The sequence below is a fragment of the Orcinus orca genome, chromosome 19 (genome assembly GCF_937001465.1).
Source record: "Orcinus orca chromosome 19, mOrcOrc1.1, whole genome shotgun sequence".
Classification (NCBI taxonomy): domain Eukaryota; kingdom Metazoa; phylum Chordata; class Mammalia; order Artiodactyla; family Delphinidae; genus Orcinus; species Orcinus orca.
The window spans coordinates 35,576,395-35,595,643 of NC_064577.1; the positions used below are offsets into that span (position 1 = coordinate 35,576,395).

The window sequence follows — 19,249 nt, forward strand, 5'->3', positions numbered from 1 at the left end:
GCAGTTAATATAATTGCTTTCCAGCAATACCGTTTTACTAGCATCTTTTTTTAAACAAATTTTCACATGTTCTGTATGGAATGATTTTTTGAATGTGTCCAACACCACCTTAAATGTGATGAATTTTAACTTCCTATATTCTGTTCATTGCTAAGCTGCTGCCCTTTACATAAACTGTCTCTTCCAACTGTTAAAATGGAGCTGTAAAGCCAGAAGTCTGCTCCGTAGTCCTGGATCTCCGTTTTAAGCAGGTTTTCTCAAGTTATTTTTGAAGGGCCTTTTAGAAGGGTACTCTGGTAGAACAACTCTGTACACGGGTGGTTCGTTGTCAGTGTGCTTCCACGTTAACCTGGAGAGTTTAAATATTGCTGGGCCCTTTTCAGCAGCTTGTTTTTTAAGCAACGTTTCCAGGTGATGCAGGTGCTGCTGGCCCAGGGCATCCCTTTTAACACCAATATGTGAAGGGACTATACTCCTTCCCCGTCACAACCTCAACGGGCACTCCCAGGAGAGGGCAGGCGGGACAGCATTTTACTAGAGATGAACGCAAGGCGTGGGTCTCTAAACTACCATTAAGGAGTACAATTGTAAAGAGGGGAACCAAGATTTATTTTTGTGAACCCTTAAGGCTGAGAAGGTGTACTTAAATGGTAGTTTGTAGAATACCGAAGTAGTTTTACTTTTTTTTTTTGGCGGTACGCGGGCCTCTCACTGTTGCGGCCTCTCCCGTTGCGGAGCACAGGCTCCGGACGCGCAGGCTCAGCGGCCATGGCTCACGGGCCTAGCCGCTTCGCGGCATGTGGGCTCTTCCCGGACCGGGGCACGAACCCGTGTCCCCTGCATCGGCAGGCGGACTCTCAACCACTGCGTCACCAGGGAAGGCCACTGAAATAGTCTGTCTCATTTGCGGAAAAAAAAAAAGGGAAGGTAAAGCTGACTCAATAGTGGCAACAGCGGGATAGTGAAAAGTAGATGGGAATGATCTTTATCGGTGTTGAAGACAAAAAGAACAAGTGGAGCCGGACGTGACGGATGTAAGAGACAGGAAGCCTAATAACTTCGCCTTGGCGAGTGGGATAGGCACGCGGCGGCAGCGGCCGGAACGTAGTGACGTCCTTCCGTTGGTGGGATTGGCCGCGCGCACGCTCACTTCCGTCGCGCCTGCGCAGGTGGCCCCCTACTCCCGGTTGTGGCGGGTTTTCGGGACCCATATTACACATATGTTAGCCTTTCATAGGAGACTGTGCACTTTTAATTCCTGAGGGCGATGCGCTGTGGTGCAGCCGTCAGGGCCGGCCAGAAAGTCTGCAGGTGCCTGCTGTCTGGGTTTAGTCGAGTAGATGGGAGGCAGTTGACGGAAGGGAGCGGCTCCTTTGTAGGGCCCTTGAGGTCGCACGGGGAGCTGCCCCCGGTGAGCGAGCTGAGAGAAGGCCCCGAGTCTGGCGGCGAGGAGAGCGAGGTGCTGGTTGAGATCTGTCAGAAAAGGCGTTTCCTCAGTGGCACCAAGCGACAGCTTAGTCGAGATTCTCTTCTGAGCGGGTGCCACCCCGGCCTTGGCCCCTTGGGTATAGAGTTGCGGAAGAACCTGGCGGCGGAATGGTGGTCCGCGGTGGTGGTGTTCAGGGAGCAGGTCTTCCCGGTAGACGCCCTCTACCATGAACCAGGCCCTTCGCTGCCCGGGGACAGTGCCTTCAGGTTAGTTTCTGCAGAAACGCTACGCGAAATCTTGCAAGACAAAGAGCTGAGTAAGGAACAGCTAGGAGCATTTCTTGAGAACTTACTGAAAACTTCTGAGAAACTACGGGAGAACCTTCTTCACGGTATGCTTCACGATTTCATGCTTCAAAATAGGTGTCGGGGTGGAAAGGCAGACTCGCTCGATTTCCCAGATTGCAGCTGGCCCTGTATTCACATGGAAAGGAAATTATCTGGTTCTCAGTCTTCTTGAAGCAGTTGGGTTTGTTGACAGTGTTGCTGCCTTGGAGAAAACTGGTTCATGGGATCGTTATTGTTCCTTAAAGAATCCGGCCCGGGGCTTCCCTGGTGGCGCAGTGGTTGAGAGTCCGCCTGCCGATGCAGGAGACACGGGTTCGTGCCCCGGTCTGGGAGGATCCCACATGCCGCGGAGCGGCTGGGTCCGTGAGCCATGGCCGCTGAGCCTGCGCGTCCGGGGCCTGTGCTCCGCAATGGGAGAGGCCGCAGCGGTGAGAGGCCCGCGTACCGCAAAAAAAAAAAAAAAAAAAAAGAATCCGGCCCAAGGCTCTAATAAAGCTCTCAGTTTCACAAGGCAACCCTAGAATTTTGGAGTTTATTGAACGGCCCTAGAATTAGGACCTAAATTAAATCGTGTGTTTGAATCATTGGTTCATTGTTACTGAAATATTTATAAATACTTCCATAGTTTTCTTTTTTTTACACACTATAGGCTAACCGAGAGCTTGTTTTTTTAGAGCAACAAGAAAATGCCCTCCCCCAGTTTTTCTTACCGAAAACTGATCTACACAATCTGTTGTTTGAAGAGCCCTTAAGGTAATTTTTGAATTGGCAGAATAATAGGACTAATCAAGTTTTATAAGCGATTCTTGAGTGAATACACAGAAATTTGTAGGGCACAATATGCCTTCAAAGTCAAATAGATCATGATAGCAGAGATTCTGGAAAAAAAAATTTAGAATTTTTACAGGACAGACTTGCTGCCACAGCATCTCATCTTTGCAAAATGCTATCCTTACCATTTTTTATTAAGTGGTACTAGGAAGTAATTTAAAATAACCAGTGTCCATGGTTCTCTGAAAATTGATACCTATATTGTAAACTTTTAAAGATTTCCTTAATAAAATAAAGCAAACTTAAACTGGTGGGTAAACGTGACAATTTTGATTTGTGCTACTTTAATTATTCTATGATGATTTTACTTTGGGGAAGTTAAATCACTGCTCATTACCATGTCCCAAAACAAATAAATCTTTTCTTCCCTATTAGAAAATGAAACATAGCTCTCTTAGATTCATCAAAGCATTTATTGATGTGCCAGACATTTTCTTGCCTTTAGAAACTTAAATCCACTTACTTGCCAAATTTTTGGTTGTCTAGTGTTTTTAGCTTCTGAGTACCAGTTTGCCATTTCTTTCCATGCCCAGTGCCCTTACCCTCTTTATTTCATGTTTGAGCTATTGTGGTAGCCTCTACTTATGAACGGTTTTTAAAATTTCTCAGCCATTTTTTCTCCAAATATTGTTACTGCCCCATTCTTTCTTCTGTCCTTCTGTGATTAATTACACATATGTTAGACTCACCCCCCAGCATCTTGTTATCAGCTTTCTTGAACACATTAATTACACTTAAAAGTCTATATCTGATAACTCAGATATGTCGGTTTCTGTTATCTGTCTTACTTCGGGCTTTTGGTCATTTGGACTTTCGATTTTCTAGGTACTTTGTGTGTTAATTGTAGAGATAAATTGAGGCTCTGGGTGGCATTGTTTTCTTCTACCTGGGAGGGTTTACTTTTGCTTTTGGCAGGCAGCTAGGGCATATCTTCTTAATACAATCCGGGATTAAGTGTATTGAGGCTGGATTTCAGTCTTTTTGCTTCACCTCTGCTCCTAGAGTGTAGCCCTTTGAGTGTACGTAGTGAAAGGCTGGGGTGTTTTCCAGAGCCCCTCCTCCTTAAGAGCCTCGAACTACAATTTTGGGGCTTCCTAGCCCCATACAATGTCAGGAAGCTCTGCTCAGCATTTCAGCTTCTTAGTTCTCCTACTTCAGATTGGAAAAGCAGCACTAAATGTTGGGTTCACCTCTGTTCTTACATTCTCTCCAAATCTTGGACCCTCAAGTCCTTACTGCCTTGACAGCTCTCCTGTGTCTTTAAACAGATTCTTTTTTTCAGTTTCTTGACCAGTTTTTCTTGTTATCAACAAGCTTGTCTACTATTACCAGAAGTGGAAATCTCAAATCAAGTAACTTTTGAACACAGTGTTATCATTTAGTGGGATATAATCTAAGTGCATAAAGAACTACAAAGAAATCTTGAACTTTATTGTATTGATTTATTGTAAGTAGAAATGTTGGGATTATAATTCTGAAGCTGTTTCACATATAGGATAAAGCAAATAGACCAATGGATAGATTTATTAGGAACCAAGATTTTCACTGAAAGAGAAAAGATGTACAACAAGGCAAGGATAAACTTTATAATGTTAAATTTGAATTGACTATCAGTGTGAATTCATGATTTTTTAAAAATACAAATTTCCTAACTTTCTTCATTGAAGGGGCCTAGAAGCGATGACAATAGCAATGAACACACCTAGTACCCAGAATTTGGTTTCTAAAGGAACCAGTGCTTGGAGAAATGGCTCATTCCAGGTATGGGGCAGGGCAGTACAAAGTGACTTTGGCACAGTTTATGGTGCTAGAAAGCAAAGAATTACTAGAAGACTAGTGGGTTTATGTTAAAAGGACATAGATGCTGGCTTGAAGGAGACTCCCACTGGCTAAGTTTGGGACAAATTGAACATTAAAATAAATATTGATGGTAATGGGATCAGAACACATTAAATAAAATTAAAAATCTAATCCACAGTGTTAAACAAAAAAGTAATTGAGGCTGCTGGTAGAAAGAGTAGTTGGAAAGAGTTTGTCTTTGTAGGAGCTATGCAATAAATGTAGAAGGAAAGATAGGATAGAAAAATCACCTTTTTATGATTTTGTAATCCTCGGTATAATAATAATTCAAGCAGGGGTTCATCAACAGATTCTAAAATATCGGGTGTGGGACTTCCCAGGTGGTGCAGCGGTTAAGAATCCGCCTGCCAATGCAGGGGACACGGGTTCGAGCCCTGGTCCGGGAAGATCCCACATGCCACAGAGCGACTAAGCCCATGAGCCACAACTACTGAAGCCCGTGCGCCTAGAGCCCATGCTCTGCAACAAGAGAAGCCACTGCAATGAGAAGCCCGCGCACCGCAACAAGAGCAACCCCCTCTCGCCACGACTAGAGAAAGCCCGCATGCAGCAACGAAGACCCAACGCAGCCAAAAATTAATTAATTAATTAAAAGAAAACGATTGCCCCTTTGTTAAAAAATAAATAAAATAAAATATTGGGTGGAAGATTGTTGGGGAGCAGGATAATGTTGAGGAAAGGATATTCACTACCTTAACTTGGTAATCAAATCTGGTTTCATTAAAAGTGGGATTATTTGATACTGTGTTACTCCTGTTAGGATGCAACAGCACATATACATCAACTATGTAGTATTTATTCCTGCTAAAAATGATTAACCCAAATTAAATAAGGAAAAATTCAGACAAATCTAATGTGAGATAATCTATGACTGGCCTGTTCTCAAATTAAAAATTGATATCATTAAAAGCAAAGTTAGAGAGGGAGAAGTCAGGGGAAATATTCTAGTTTCAGAGTGATTTAAGAGACCTAATAAAATGCAGTGAGTTAACCTTAATTAGGGAGAAAGAGAGCAGCAGTAAATGGCTTTTGGGGTGACAATTCGAGAAAATAGAATATTGACCATAAGTTAGGTGAAATTATGATATTATGATTAATTTAATGGTGTAATAGTGGTATACAGTGAATATTTTTAATTTTAGGAGGTACATGCTAAAATGTTTTGGGGTGAACAAGAAATAGAAAATAAATGTGGCAGAATGTTGACAATTGGTGAATCTAGGTTAAGGGTTTACAGATGTTTATTGTACTGTTCTTTCAACTTTCTTGTAGATTTGAAAATCTTCATACTAAAAAGTTGGGGGAAACTACCTAAAATTAAGTGGTAATCAATTAAGATCTGCCTTAGTAGCTCCATGCTACTGTACTTACTGCTGTGTTAGCATTATATTATTAATTTGTCTATAAATTGACCAAAATTATTTGGGTTTATAAAATAGGTTTATATAGTGATTGATTTATCTTTTGACAGGTGCCTTGGAGCATTATGTTAATTACCTGGATCTGCTAAACAAGAGGCTACCTTTTGGCCTTGCTCAGATTGGAGTGTGTTTTCATCCTGTTTCTGATACTAAGCAGACACCTGATGGTGTTAAAAGGTACACAAAAAAATGGAAATAACTTGACCTTGTATTTAAAGTCACTTTCACTTTGGGATAGATTATATGATTTTCAAATAAGTGATTATCTGATATTTCTGATATCCAAAGAATCGGTGAAAAGACTGAAGCTTCACTGGTATGGTTTACTTCAGCAAGAACTGCAAGCCAGTGGCTTGATTTCTGGTTACGTCATCGACTCCTGTGGTGGAGAAAGGTACTACAATAATTACCCTTAATTTAATAATGATTAGGCAAATTGTCTTAGTGTGTCAGAGGTAATACTTCTCTACAATAAATGAAATTTATTTTGATGTAGCAATGTTATATTTATAAGAGACAGCTATAATAAATTAACAACTACATATAAAAACTCTTTGTAATAATTTTCATTGTTCCATAAAACAAAGTTACTTTAGTAAAGACGTCTGTTGATGTCTTGCTCAGAAACTTTTGTTGGTAAGACTTTACATTCTAGGTAAAGTTCAAATCCCTCACCTGGCATTCCTGATTGGTGTAGAGTTGGACCCTTGCCCACTCTTACAGCTTTAGCTTTTTTTTTTTTAAAAAGATCTTTATTGGAGTATAATTGCTTCACAATACTGTGTTAGTTTTGCTTCCAACCTCCATGAACTCTCCATATTAGTCAAATGGTCCTGTAATTTACAGTCAAGTTTCAGTGTAAGCCTAAGAGAAAAGAGTTGAAGTAAGCATTTTTGTCATGCCATTGTCTTATTTCTCTAACTCTCAAAATCTCCAAACACCCATGTAAACTAAATGGAATGATCACAAATAAGGAAGGATGAGAATGGTGAGTATGTGATACTTTCTTCTTTATCCCACTTAGTTCATGGTTCCTTCCCTTCTTATTAATTGACCACAGAAATGCTAGATAGCATCAACAGTTTTTCTCTGTAATTCTTTCAGATTAAAAAACACTATTTGTAACAGTATATTCACTCATATTTAATTAAACTTAACAATTTTTTATTTGGGACTTGACCAGTTTCATTCAGTTGCTGGGGGCAACTTTACTTTTTAATATTTATTTTAATAAGTTAATAAGACAAACTTTCTTTTCCAGTTTGCTGTGAGTCCATCTAACTTCAGCAGCAGTGATTGTCAGGATGAAGCGGGCCGAAAAGGAAACAAACTTTACTACAATTTTCCGTGGGGAAAGGAGCCAATAGAAACCCTGTGGAATCTAGGAGATCATGAACTTTTACGCATGTATCCTGAAAATGTAGCTCAATTACATGTATGTTTTACCTTGCGCGCCTATGTATCCTTTACCCAGATTCTCTAACTGTGATCATTTCTGAACCATTTGAGAATAAGCTGTAGACATGGTGCCCCATGACGTCTTAATACTTCAGTATGCATTTCTCAAGTACAGGGACTCACCTGTATAACCACAATGCAATCATTATGATCAGGAAAGTAACAGTAATCTGCTATTATTCTCAAATCCACAGAACCCTTCAGATGTAACCAATTATTCTAATCTGCCCTTTATAGGTCCAGGATCCAATCTAGGATCCTGTATTTCATGTAGTTGTCATGTGTCCTTAGTTTCCTTCAAAAAGTTCCTTTTATTTTTCCTTGTCTTTCATGACCTTGACAGTTTTGAAGAGTACAGACTGGTTACTTTGTAGAATGTCCCCTGGTTTGAGTTTCTTTCGTGTTTCCTCATGATTTATGTATTTTTGCTAAGAATGCCACAGAAATGGTGCTACCCTCTTCTCAGTGCATCATATTGGCTTGTTACTGGTGATGTTAACTTTTATCGCTTGGTTAAGATGATGCTTCCAGGTTTCTCCAGTGTAAAGTTGATAAGTATTTTGTACTTATTAATTGATGAGTAATTAATAAGCCTTTTGTGGGCAGATACTTTGACTATGTAAATAACCTGTTTCTCACCAGATTCTGGCCTACTGGTTGCAACATCCATTGATGATTCTTGCCCAAATTGATTATTACTATGAGGGTTGCCAAATGGTAATTTTAAAAATTTCATCAGTCTATCTAGACTTACTGATCAATTTGTATTCTGATTCTGTAAGTGAAAAATGTAATTTTAAGAGGTAGTTCTGCTAAATGATGCTTTATTTTTGTTCTCCTTTTCTGTGAAGGGCAGAGATGGACGGAAAAATGTGGTTCCTTCTGTTTTATCCATAAATGGAGATCTAGACCGAGGCATGCTGGCATATCTCTACGATTCTTTCCAGCTAACAGAGAACTCCTTTACAAGAAAGAAAGATCTTCATAGAAAGGTGCTTTGATATTTCAGAGATAGACTTGGGAAATTAAAAATATAAATTTCTCTCCCTTTTTTTATGTTAGTGTACTTGGTTTCTAATATAAACTCTGAATAATAATTTTTTTAGTGCAAGTTATTTATTTTTCAGGTTTTTTTAGAATCTGCCCACAGGAATAATAAGCAGGTTCTCACAGAATAGAAGAAGGAATCCCTCTTGGGTAATCCCAAAGGCGTTTCTGTTTGAACTTGGGCAGCTGGACAGCTGTCTCTGATTCTTAACCCCTGAGCCTTTTCACTTATGGCTTCTGCTTGTATCAGAAGCTGAGTGTTAAGTAGGAGTAAGTAAAACAGGCCAGCAAGACTTGTGGTATTAACCTCTCTGCTTCTGGTCTGACCCCAAGTGGCTGATCACTGGATCACAGGAACTAGACATGGGTCTGGGTCAAGGGAAAGGCTTATTTTAGGATGTGCAATTTGAGCATTTTTATGGGCTGAAAATCAAGAGAGAGGAGGGGTTGAAGAAATAGGAGAGAAATGAAGTACCTAATGGAGCAAGATTTTAGAAGAAACAGGAAGGACCAAGACAGAATCAAGAACACAAGTTGGGGGGTTTTGTCTTGAAAAGGGAGTTATTTTTTGAAACAGCAGGGTGGAAAGAAACAATTGTATAGATATAAATAGGCTACTAGAGCTGGTTAGCCCTTGAAGGAAGTTTTACTCATATCCTCTATTTTCTTGGGGAATTAGGAAGCAAGATTATTAGCTTAAAATGTGGAGGAGTAGGGGTTTAAGTGGCAAGAGTTTAGAATACTCATATTTCCCTTGAATGGGAAAGGGAGCTTCCCCAAAATCAAAAGTTTTCACGTGTTGAGTGCTCAACTGGGATTAGACACCATGAGTTTGTAGCACCACTCTGCCTAGTTAGTGATTTATTATGCAGTGCTTGTTTAGCCTGATGTGGCCATTTATAGAATTGTTTGGGATTTATAGGGTGTGTGTAGCAGACAAACAAGGGGGATCCTTTCTTTTCTTTCTCTTACATACTGCACATCCAAACCATCAGCAAAACCTCTTTGATTCTGTCTTCAAAATATATCCTGAATCTGACGGTTTCTTAGCACCTCCCCTGCTCGCAGTCTGATCTAAGCCACCATCATCCCCACCTCCCTGCACTGAGTGGCCCTTTTAAAAGGTACGCGTTACTTTGTTCCTCTGCTCTAAACACTCCAATAAGCTCCTCCTCTCACTCAGAGGAAAAGCCAAAGCCCCTAAAATGTTTTACAAAGCATTATCCCTTTTGACCTTCAACTCCTCTCCACCTTACTCAGTCTGCTCCAGCAGCACAGACCTATTGTTGTTTCTAGAACATGCCCAGTGTGTGCTCCCAGCTCAAGAGCCTTGTCATTAATGCTCCCCTTTGTCTGAGTGCTCTTCCTCCAAGTCCACGTCTCGTCCCTCCATCCCCTTTCAAGTCTGCTCACATGTCACCTCAGAAAGGAGACTTTCTCTTACCCCCTTATTTATTTATTTATTTTTAATGGTCCCATTGTAGTTTTTTTTTTTTTTTTTGGCTGCACCGTGCGGCATGTGGGATCTCAGTTCCCTCACCAGAGACCTCGCCCCCTGCAGTGGAAGCGTGGAGTCCTAACCACTGGACCGCCAGGGAATTCCCTCTTACCACCTTATTTAAAATAGCAAACAACCCTCCACCAGCCCACCCCTTGCCAGCACTTCCTATCTTCTTTTTTTTTCAACGCTTAACCACCTTCAAATATATTATTTACTTATCTATTTTGTTATCTGCTTCTCTGCATTATGAGGGACAGGATTTTTGTCCCCACCACCTAGAATTATTTCTCGTACCAAGTAGCCATTCACATGTTTGTTGAATGGCTGAATGAATGCATAGAGTGATGGGTTTTGGCAAGAGAAAGTCCAAGTGATAAGCCACATGGCTCAGGCTGGGTAGGGAAGGCAGTGATGCCAGAAAGGGGCATTTCAACTGAGAGAAAATGGATTTGTCAGAAAATGGGAGAATATCAAGTGAACTTATTTCTGTAGAATGCCTGAATGGAGAAATCTATGAGCAGCTGAATAAAGATGGTTGATACATCATTGTGTGATATTTTTTATGACCTCAGCTAGCTTCCATTTTCACACAGAAAATTTTAACTGCTTAAACAGCTTCATGTTAATTAGTGCTTGTCCTTTTTACCCCTTCTCTTTAAATTGTTTTAGGTGCTTAAACTTCACCCTTGTTTAGCCCCTATTAAGGTTGCTTTGGATGTGGGAAGAGGCCCAACAGTGGAACTAAGACAGGTGGGTTAAATAAGTTTTAATGTCATGATTTCAATTATAACTGTTATTCCAAGTAAATGAGTAGTTTGCCATCTAAAGTTTTATTTTGATTCATTTTTTAAAAAATTCTAATTAAATAATGAACTGTGAACATATTTTAATTAAATAATGAAATTTTTATTCAATGAAAAAATCCATTTTTAATGAATTTTTAAATTTTTAATTAAATCATTCATTAATGAATTTTAATTAAATAATAATAAATACTACAGTTAATTACAGATAATTTGAAGTATATTATATTAAAGAAGCTGAATACAGTTCAGTGGGCCTTGCTGTTAATGTCATGCCCAGTCATAGTTGCATTTTTTTAAATGAGTATGCATAATTTTGGCAATCAAAATATTTGTACAGATGTCTAGTGAATTATTTCTTACCCTCTTCCCTTTTTAACTTAACACTTTTGATACTTTTTGGTATAAGCACAAGTTCTAGATCTGTAATCTTATTTTTCTAATCTATCTGGTCAAATTAAATACTGTTAAGAAAAACCAGGACCACTTCAGCAGTCATTTCTGTTTGGGTATCTCAGACCCATCCAGGGACCTGAGTGAGGATACTAGAAAGATTGACCTGGCTTTCCCGGGCTCCTGTGCAGGGGTCTGGGAAGGTGGGGATAATGAGCTCAGGGAAAGGGAAGAGAATGGCTTAATTTCCACATTTCCCCCAGGATTGCAGGAGGCTCCACAACACCCTGGTAGGTACCAAGTTCCTAGGGATTTTTTTGCTTGAAGGACAAAGAACTCTGCTTCGTAGATTTTCATCATTACCATTGCAGGCCTTTTGTTTTGTTTTTGTTTGTAAGCATATTAGTAGTATTTTGTGCCTTGGGTGTTTTACCAAAAGAGTAGTGTCTTATTCTGTTTTTAACACTTTTCCCCTCAGCAGTATGACAAAGAGAATCCTTACGTATGTAACTTTCTGGGCTATGAAAGAGGTTTTGTGGGTTATTTCCCCATGTCTTCACCTGCGCTTTATCATGCTTAGAACTTTTTCTCTCCTTTTCTACCTTCTGTTAGAGCACATTTTCTGCTGGCAACCAAAACTAAACTTACTAAAACTCATATTTATTTTTCCCTGATAATTTCTTAGATTTATTAATATCTATATTCTCATCTATCCCCAAAATATCCTGTACCTTAACACCCATTTACTTCGCTGTGGTCTTTCCCTGGGAACTTGTTAGAAATGCAAATTCTTGCCAGACCTGCTGAATCAGAAACTCTGGGGGGCGAGGCTGAGCCATCTGTGTTTTGCAAGCCCTCCAGGTGATTCTGGTGTTTAAGTTTGAGAAACAGTGCTCTAGCTCAGGCACACACCCCTACCCCATCCCACCATCCTCCCCCTCTCCCTCCCCATGGGGACATTTGGTAATATCTGGGGACATTCTGGGGGACATTTTTGGTTGTCAGAAGGTGGGGAAGGGTGGTCCGGACATCTAATGGAGACCAGGGATGCTGCTAAACATCCTATATCAGCAGTGCCAATGAGAGAAATTCTGCTTTAGAATTTTAGTTCTAGATTGTTAAGGGAGTTTTAAATTTTTCTTTTTCTTGCTTCACCATTTTTAAGAAAACAGTAAAGTGTACTATGTCATTTACTCATCATTACTTCTGTATTTCCAATCAGGCTTTTGTCTCCAGCATTCCACTGAAACTAATCAATCATTCTTTTCTTCTTGAAACATTTTCTTTAGTTGGCTTCAGGAACACCACTCTCTGGGTTTTCTTCATACTTTTCTGGCTCCTTCTCCTTAGTTTCCTTTAATGGCTCTTCCTTCTCTTCCTTACATCGTATTTTAACCCTTAGGCTCAGTTCTCAAGTCTCAGATAAGTTTAGAGTTAACTTAGCCCTTTGGACTGTTTTTTTCTGATAGAATCTGTTTTGCTGTTGTTTATTTGTGTTATGAATGATGATAATAAAAATTCTTATATTTGGTATAAAAATTTCAGATTTGCATTTAGTATTCAGCTTTGCAGTGTTTAAGTTCTTCAGAAGAAGTATACAATTTATAAGTATACAATATATAAAATTATCAACAATATTATCATGTAATTAAAGGGATTTATGCCCACTTTAAAGAGTGAAAAAGATGATTGGTGGTTTCATAAAAATAGGGTAATAACTCTAGCTACTTTTCGTTCTTTCATATTCAGAGTTTTTGTATTTTTCCCCAGGTTTGTCAAGGGCTATTTAATGAATTATTAGAAAATGGAATATCTGTGTGGCCTGGTTATTTGGAAACTGTGCCATCCTCATTGGAACAACTTTATTCAAAGTAAGAATGTTGTTTTTTCTTGCTTAAAAAATGTATTCAGAGTTTTTGATTATACGATGTTTCTTTATAACAGATTTCTTCTAAATATCTATATATACTATAATTCAAAATTATTCCTAACTTTCCTATTTACAGAACCACATACCCTTAGTTAATTGGTACAGCAGGAAACAATACTCATCAGGTATATATAAGTGCAAACTATGTGAAACTTCAAGACTTAATACCATGAAGTATGTGTACCTGAGTTTATCAGTTTATCAGGGATGGAATTATTTATATTAGACACATTTGTTGAATCAGGACTGGGGGAACATGAGTGGAGTGCCTTTTCCTTGCTGGCCTTGTTCATTCTCAGGCTGAGTGGAAGGTAATTCTATTCCAGAGAACAGAGAACTAGTTTTCTCGGTGATCTGCACCTCTGTTTACCTGATTGCTCAAGACTGAAACCTGGATATTGTCCTTCACTCCTCCCTCTTCCTTACTGTTAGAGTCTAGTCCATCACTAACTCTTGTCTTCCTCCTAAATGTATCTCACATCCACATCTCCCCATTAAGATCACCAGTATCTCTTGACTGGATTATTGAAATAATCTCCTAACTGATCTCTTGTCTCTAGTCTTACCCCCTGCTATTTTCATTAACTTCTGTTTTTTAATAAAATAATTCATTTTTCCCTACTTTGGGTTTATTTTGTTATTTTTTTAGTTTTTTGTGTTGAATACATATCTTTTAGGTGAAAAGTTGTGAAGCTTCGTGTTTTGCTCCTCAGTTCTGTAGTAACTTGTTAAAATATACCTTTCAGATGATGTCAGAAGAAAAATAAGTTTCTATAGATAAAGCAACTGATGGCTTTATCATATATAAAATGAAGGGGTGGTACTTGAACTTTCCAGTGTTCTCAGTTTCTAAAACCTTACCCTTTGAGTCATGTGGACAATATCAAGTTACAATTGTTCTTTACATGGTAAAGGCTTTATGTCCCAGGATAGTTTTTTTCCTTTGTCCCAGAATACTTTTCTCCAGATATTTATTAAGTACCCACTATATTTTTTGTTCTTTGATACAGCAATAAACAACACAGAAAAGTTTCCTGTTCTTAATGACACTTATTCTAGTGGGATAGAATAGACAACAGGCAAGTAGATAAATAAGATAATTTCTGGTGGAGTCCTAAAAGAAAAGAAACAATCAGATAGTATGACTGGGTAAACAGAAGGAAGGCCAGTGTGGAACATATTCAGTTATTGCTAAACTAGAAACTGTAAGTTAGTGTACTAAGGTATATATTTAGCATGGTTTTTGGTATAATTTGTTGTACACTAGATCTTAATATTATAGTAGTATTATAAGAGAGTTTTGTCTAAAATTATTTTCTCGGATTGTATCCAAATACCAAAAGGCTGAGGTTATTCTGAGGTTCATCCAGATCACACCAAATGGTGTGTTGAGGTACCAGTGTTTATTTCTTATATTTTCTTTTCTTTTATGACTTCCTAGCTATTACAATAAGTCAGAAACTTCCTGAAAATTTTACTTTGAAAATGATTCAGAAACTTGAAAAAAGTATTTTTGGGTTCAGTTCTCAAGCCCTGCCTTTGAGTTTTGTGACTCTTTTTTTCCTTTCTTTCTTTCTTAATTTTTTTTATAGAAATTTAGTTGTTGTATACAGGAACTTTAGTTGCAGCATGTGGGATCTAGCTCCCTGACCAGAGATCGAACCTGGGCCCCCTGCATTGGGAGCTTGGAGCCTTAGCCACTGGACTACCAGGGAAGTCCCTGAGTTTTGTGACTCTTGAAGGTGGCATTGGCTCCTGAGTAATTAAAGCTGGTAATGTGGTGAATTTACAGTCTATATTTGTGCTCACATGTTTTGGTTAACTACCTTTTTTTCTTAGATATGATGAAATGAGTATCCTCTTCACAGTGTTGATTACTGAAGCTACTTTGGAGAATGGATTAATACATCTGAGAAGTAGAGACACCACAATGAAGGAAACGATGCATATATCCAAAGTAAAAGACTTTTTAACTAAATATATATCATCAGCTAAGAATGTATAGATTCTAATATTTGTGTAATAAATATTCTCCTTTCCTAATTTGGTTGTCTTATTTAACTGAGATTATTATTAGTGGGTTTTTTTGGTGCTTTTTTTGATTCAGTTTTTATTATATTTCTTGATGTATTTCATGGTGTCAGGAATATGTTCAGCTATAAGAAACAAAAGGACTGCTATACTGGCTTAAGCAAATTGGAGTTTGTTTCTTTCATAACAAGAAATCGAGGGGGTAGACTGTCCAGAGCTGGTGTAATTGTTTCCTCTATAGTAGTTAGGGAGCAAAGCGCTTGGCTGTCTTTCCACCATCTTTAGTATATTGGCTTTTATCTTTATACTTGTTTCTTCTTGGTCACAAGATGGCGGATGTATTTCTAGCCTTCTCAGCCACATTCGAGTTAGGAAGAAAGTCAAAGAGATAAGAGCTAGCCAGCCAAGGCTCTTCTGTTTTTAATTAGGAAAGTAAAAGCTTTCCCAAACATCCCGGTCAGAAGACTTATTTACATTTTATTCTATTTATCAGAACTGAATCACATGGTCATTACTAGGCCAGTCATTGTCCAAGGGAATGAGAATATCGTGATTAATTTGGATCAAACACAATTTATCCCTTGGGGCAGTACTGTCTTGTCTTCTCTGAAATGGGTTTTGTTATCAGGAAAGAAGGGTCTTTATATACACTGTCAAATATCAAAGATTAACCTAAAACTAAAATTTTAATAATGAGAACATTTATTGACTTTTGCAAAGCAAGCTAAAATAAATGTTAAATGGCATAATCTAATATTAGTGTATTTCATGTCTGATTCTAATAGATATGTTTATAAGAAATCTTTAAACTTTTGTGTGCTGATTATGTTTGTGTTAACTATGTTGTCATTACCAACCTGACAAAAATTCTGATACTTTGTGTAAAATGTCTTAAAAGCTTGGCTGGCTTATCTGAGTTGACTTTACTTAGTAGGTCTTTATTTTTTGGTTCTTATTTTTTGCTCTTGGGGAGAATTTCAAACACAAACATACACAGAATAGTATAATTAACCCCATGTACCTATCACCCAGCACCGACAACCATCAACCCTTGACCATTCTTGCCTCATCCACCCCACATCGCCCTTCTACGTTATTTCGAAGCAGATCGCAGCTATCGGTTCATTTGTAAATATTTTAGTTCAGGATCTTTTGTTAAGTTAACCATTCTCACGCCTGAAAAAAATGAACAGTAGATGATAATAGGAATTATTGAGAATTTCCTTGGGTGTGATAATGATATTATGGCTTTATTTTTCTTTTTAAAAAGTCATTGTCTGATAGAGACACATACTTAAATATTTTTGAGTAAAAATATATGATATCTGAGACTTGTTTTAAAATTTAGTTTTAAAAAGTGGTAGGGGCTTCCCTGGTGGCGCAGTGGTTGAGAGTCTGCCTGCCGACGCAGGGGACACGGGTTCGTGCCCCGGTCCGGGAAGATCCCGCATGCCGCGGAGCGGCTGGGCCCGTGAGCCATGGCCGCTGAGCCTGCGCGTCCGGAGCCTGTGCTCCGCAACGGGAGAGGCCACAACAGTGAGAGGCCCGCGTAACGCAAAAAAAAAAAAAAAAAGTGGTAGAATATGGAGGGAAAATAGGGATAGTGCTGAGTTGTTGAATTTGAGTGATGGGTACATGGGAGTTCATGTACTGCTTCTTTTTGTGTATGTTTGAAGATTTTAATAATAAAAAGTTTTTAAAAACCAATTCTTTAATATCATATCCACTTAGTTTCCAGTTGTCTCATTGTTGGATCAGGATCCAAATAAGACCCATTTATTAAAGTTGGTTGTCGGTCTTTTAGTCTCTCTTATCCTTATACAATAGATTTGAGTTCTCTCTCACCTGCTCACACTCTTTTTTTTTTTTCCCCAAGACATTTGAGTTGTTTGTTATGGTGTTTTCTACTGTTTGGATTTTGCTTATTGAATCCCCTTGGTGTAGTTTAACCTATTCCTCTCTATATATTTCCTATAGATTGGGAATTGAATCCAGAGGCTTGATCAGCTTCAAGTTCAGTTTGGCGGGGGGGGGCAAGATTATTTTATAGGCTGTATTCTCCCATCAGGGAGCAGTGACTGTCTGGCTGTTTCTCTTGGAGGAATGCTAGCAATCATTGACCAGTGCCTAGATCAGTCAGTTCATTAGAGGTGGCAAAATGGTGATATTCTGATTCCATCTTCCTTCTTTATTTATTAGCTAGCATACTTATATAAAAGAAAATATCTCATCTGCTGTTTGCTTAGAGGTATGGGAAAGGTGGGAGAAATGCTAGATTTGTCCTCTTTAAAGTTACTCTTTTTCATGCACAAATTGTTCTGTCTTTGGCCAGTAGGAGCCTCTTCATGTTGGCCTCAAGTCCTTTTGGCACAACTTTAGTAGTCTTTGATAGCTTCCTTGGTATCTAATATGTAATATAGAGATTGTATAGTTTAGAGTTTCTCCAAGGAGCCCTGGTTCATTTTACTGGAAAACTGTTTGGAGACTATACTCTGGGTGCCATCACGAACTCACCAATAATTGCAATTCAAATTCAGGACTGGTATATGTGTGTGTGGATTAGCTTTATTGAGATATGATTTACATACAGTAAATTTACCTATTTTAAATGTACAGATTATGAGTTCTGACAAATGTGTAACCACTACCACAATGATAATATAGAACATTTCCATCACCCCCCAAAAGTCCCCTCATGCCCCTTTAGGACTTAAGAGTTTTTACTTTAACCTCTTCTATCACACATCTGTATCTCCTCCCACATCAAGATCCCTGGGGCTTCCCTGGTGGCGCAGTGGTTGAGAGTCCGCCTGCCGATGCAGGGGACGCGGGTTTGTGCCCCAGTCAGGGAAGATCCCACATGCCGCGAAGTGGCTGGGCCTGTGAGCCATGGCCGCTGGGCCTGCGTGTCCAGAGCCTGTGCTCCGCAACCGGAGAGGCCACACCAGTGAGAGGCCCGCGTACCGCAAAAAAAAAAAAGAATCCCAATTCTCAAGAATACTGAGGGTGATAAAATTAGAATGCCATGACACACAACTGCTCATTTGCTTTATCTCACCTTAACCACAGAACTCTCAGTACTGCAATGCCTGTATTCCCACCATATGTCTACTTAAAAGTTTAAATTTCATTTTTGCAGTTTGGGGTCCAATATTTAGTTTTAATATAACTGAGAATAAAATGTTTTTAAAAATTATTTTTCTGAAGAAAATCTCAGTCCTGCCCACAGGTACCTTTATTTAGGTACTTTGTCTTCTTAGGGGCCTCAGCCTCACAGGAAGATTGTATTCCTGGTCTCAGATCAGCTGACTGCACTAACTGGCAACATGGAATGTCTATACTGCAGTTGAGGTAAGTAATACTTATGGAGGATTATCCAGATCAGAAGTGTCTGACTGGAGTTACACATCAGAATCTCCTGTGGAGCTTTTAAAAATAAATATATTTGAGCCCTATCCCAGACAGACTTACTACTTCTCTTAACAGTGGGGCCCTCATAATTATATTTTAAAATACTTATGGGTGGTTTCTGATGTTCACTCCTGTAGTAACCACTGTTAAATTTATCAGAGAGCTGCATACCTGGATGGTATTATTTTGACAAAACTTCCCTCCAGCCCAATTGCATTTAATAAATTTTGTTTTATCAAATACTCTTCTTAGGTATTATACCACACCAATATGTACTGAAAGATGTTATGAGAAATAGTTCTATAAAACTCATTCTTCATTTAGCCATAAGAATGTTCTTGAGGGTGTTTGTTTGCTATGTACACCACGTCTTCCTGTGAGGAAGCATGGGAGAAATTTCTCTCAGATTTAAATGCCAGGGGTAGTTGTGCTTCTCCTAAAGACTGGCCTGTTATTATATGTGTTGTATATCTGTTCATTTTGTTTATTCACAAAGGCTTTTTGAGCATCCAAGTACCAGGAACTCTAGGTGCTGGGGATGTAGTGGTGAACAAAACAGACAAGGCCCTTCTAGGGGTGGGGAGGCGGGGACAGACAATAAGCAAGTAGGTGCATGGGCAATTTCAGGTAATTTCAGGTGTTGTAGAATAGGACAGGATGGCGTGCTAGATCGTGCCTAGGGTAGTGTGCTTTACCTAGGCGATCAGGGGAGCCTCTGAGGACTGGCCTTCCAGCTGAGACTGAATGATGTGAAGGAGCCAGCTATGTGAGCATCTGGGGCAGCACA

The 19,249-nt window shown here is 39.0% G+C and overlaps 1 protein-coding gene across 4 annotated transcripts; it reads left to right on the forward strand.

Moving 5' to 3' along the window:
- Positions 1-725: 725 nt before the first annotated feature.
- POLG2 (DNA polymerase gamma 2, accessory subunit) lies at positions 726-18,033 on the forward strand. Of its 4 annotated transcripts, XM_004275631.4 has the most exons (8): positions 757-1,820; positions 5,939-6,065; positions 6,177-6,282; positions 7,150-7,323; positions 8,198-8,338; positions 10,564-10,644; positions 12,861-12,961; positions 14,860-18,033. In XM_004275631.4, exons 1-8 carry the CDS (start codon positions 1,268-1,270, stop codon positions 15,023-15,025), a joined length of 1,449 nt encoding a protein of 482 aa, XP_004275679.1. In that variant the 5' UTR covers positions 757-1,267; the 3' UTR covers positions 15,026-18,033. The 4 variants fall into 4 exon arrangements, with proteins under 4 accessions (XP_049558130.1, XP_033294773.1, XP_049558129.1 ...); XM_049702172.1 differs by lacking the exon at positions 14,860-18,033 and having other exon boundaries at positions 739-1,820; positions 10,589-10,644; positions 12,861-12,877; XM_033438882.2 differs by lacking the exons at positions 10,564-10,644; positions 12,861-12,961; positions 14,860-18,033 and adding an exon at positions 9,389-10,557 and having other exon boundaries at positions 735-1,820.
- The last annotated feature ends 1,216 nt before the right edge of the window (positions 18,034-19,249 follow it).

Bases quoted from the DNA above. Each gene is read 5' to 3' on its own strand.
- POLG2 (XM_004275631.4), top strand. From the start codon at position 1,268: ATGCGCTGTGGTGCAGCCGTCAGGGCCGGCCAGAAAGTCTGCAGGTGC. The intron at 1,821-5,938 runs GTATGCTTCACG...ATCTTTTGACAG, and splicing joins ACGGGAGAACCTTCTTCACG to GTGCCTTGGAGCATTATGTT. The intron at 10,645-12,860 runs GTGGGTTAAATA...ATTTTTCCCCAG, and splicing joins CAACAGTGGAACTAAGACAG to GTTTGTCAAGGGCTATTTAA.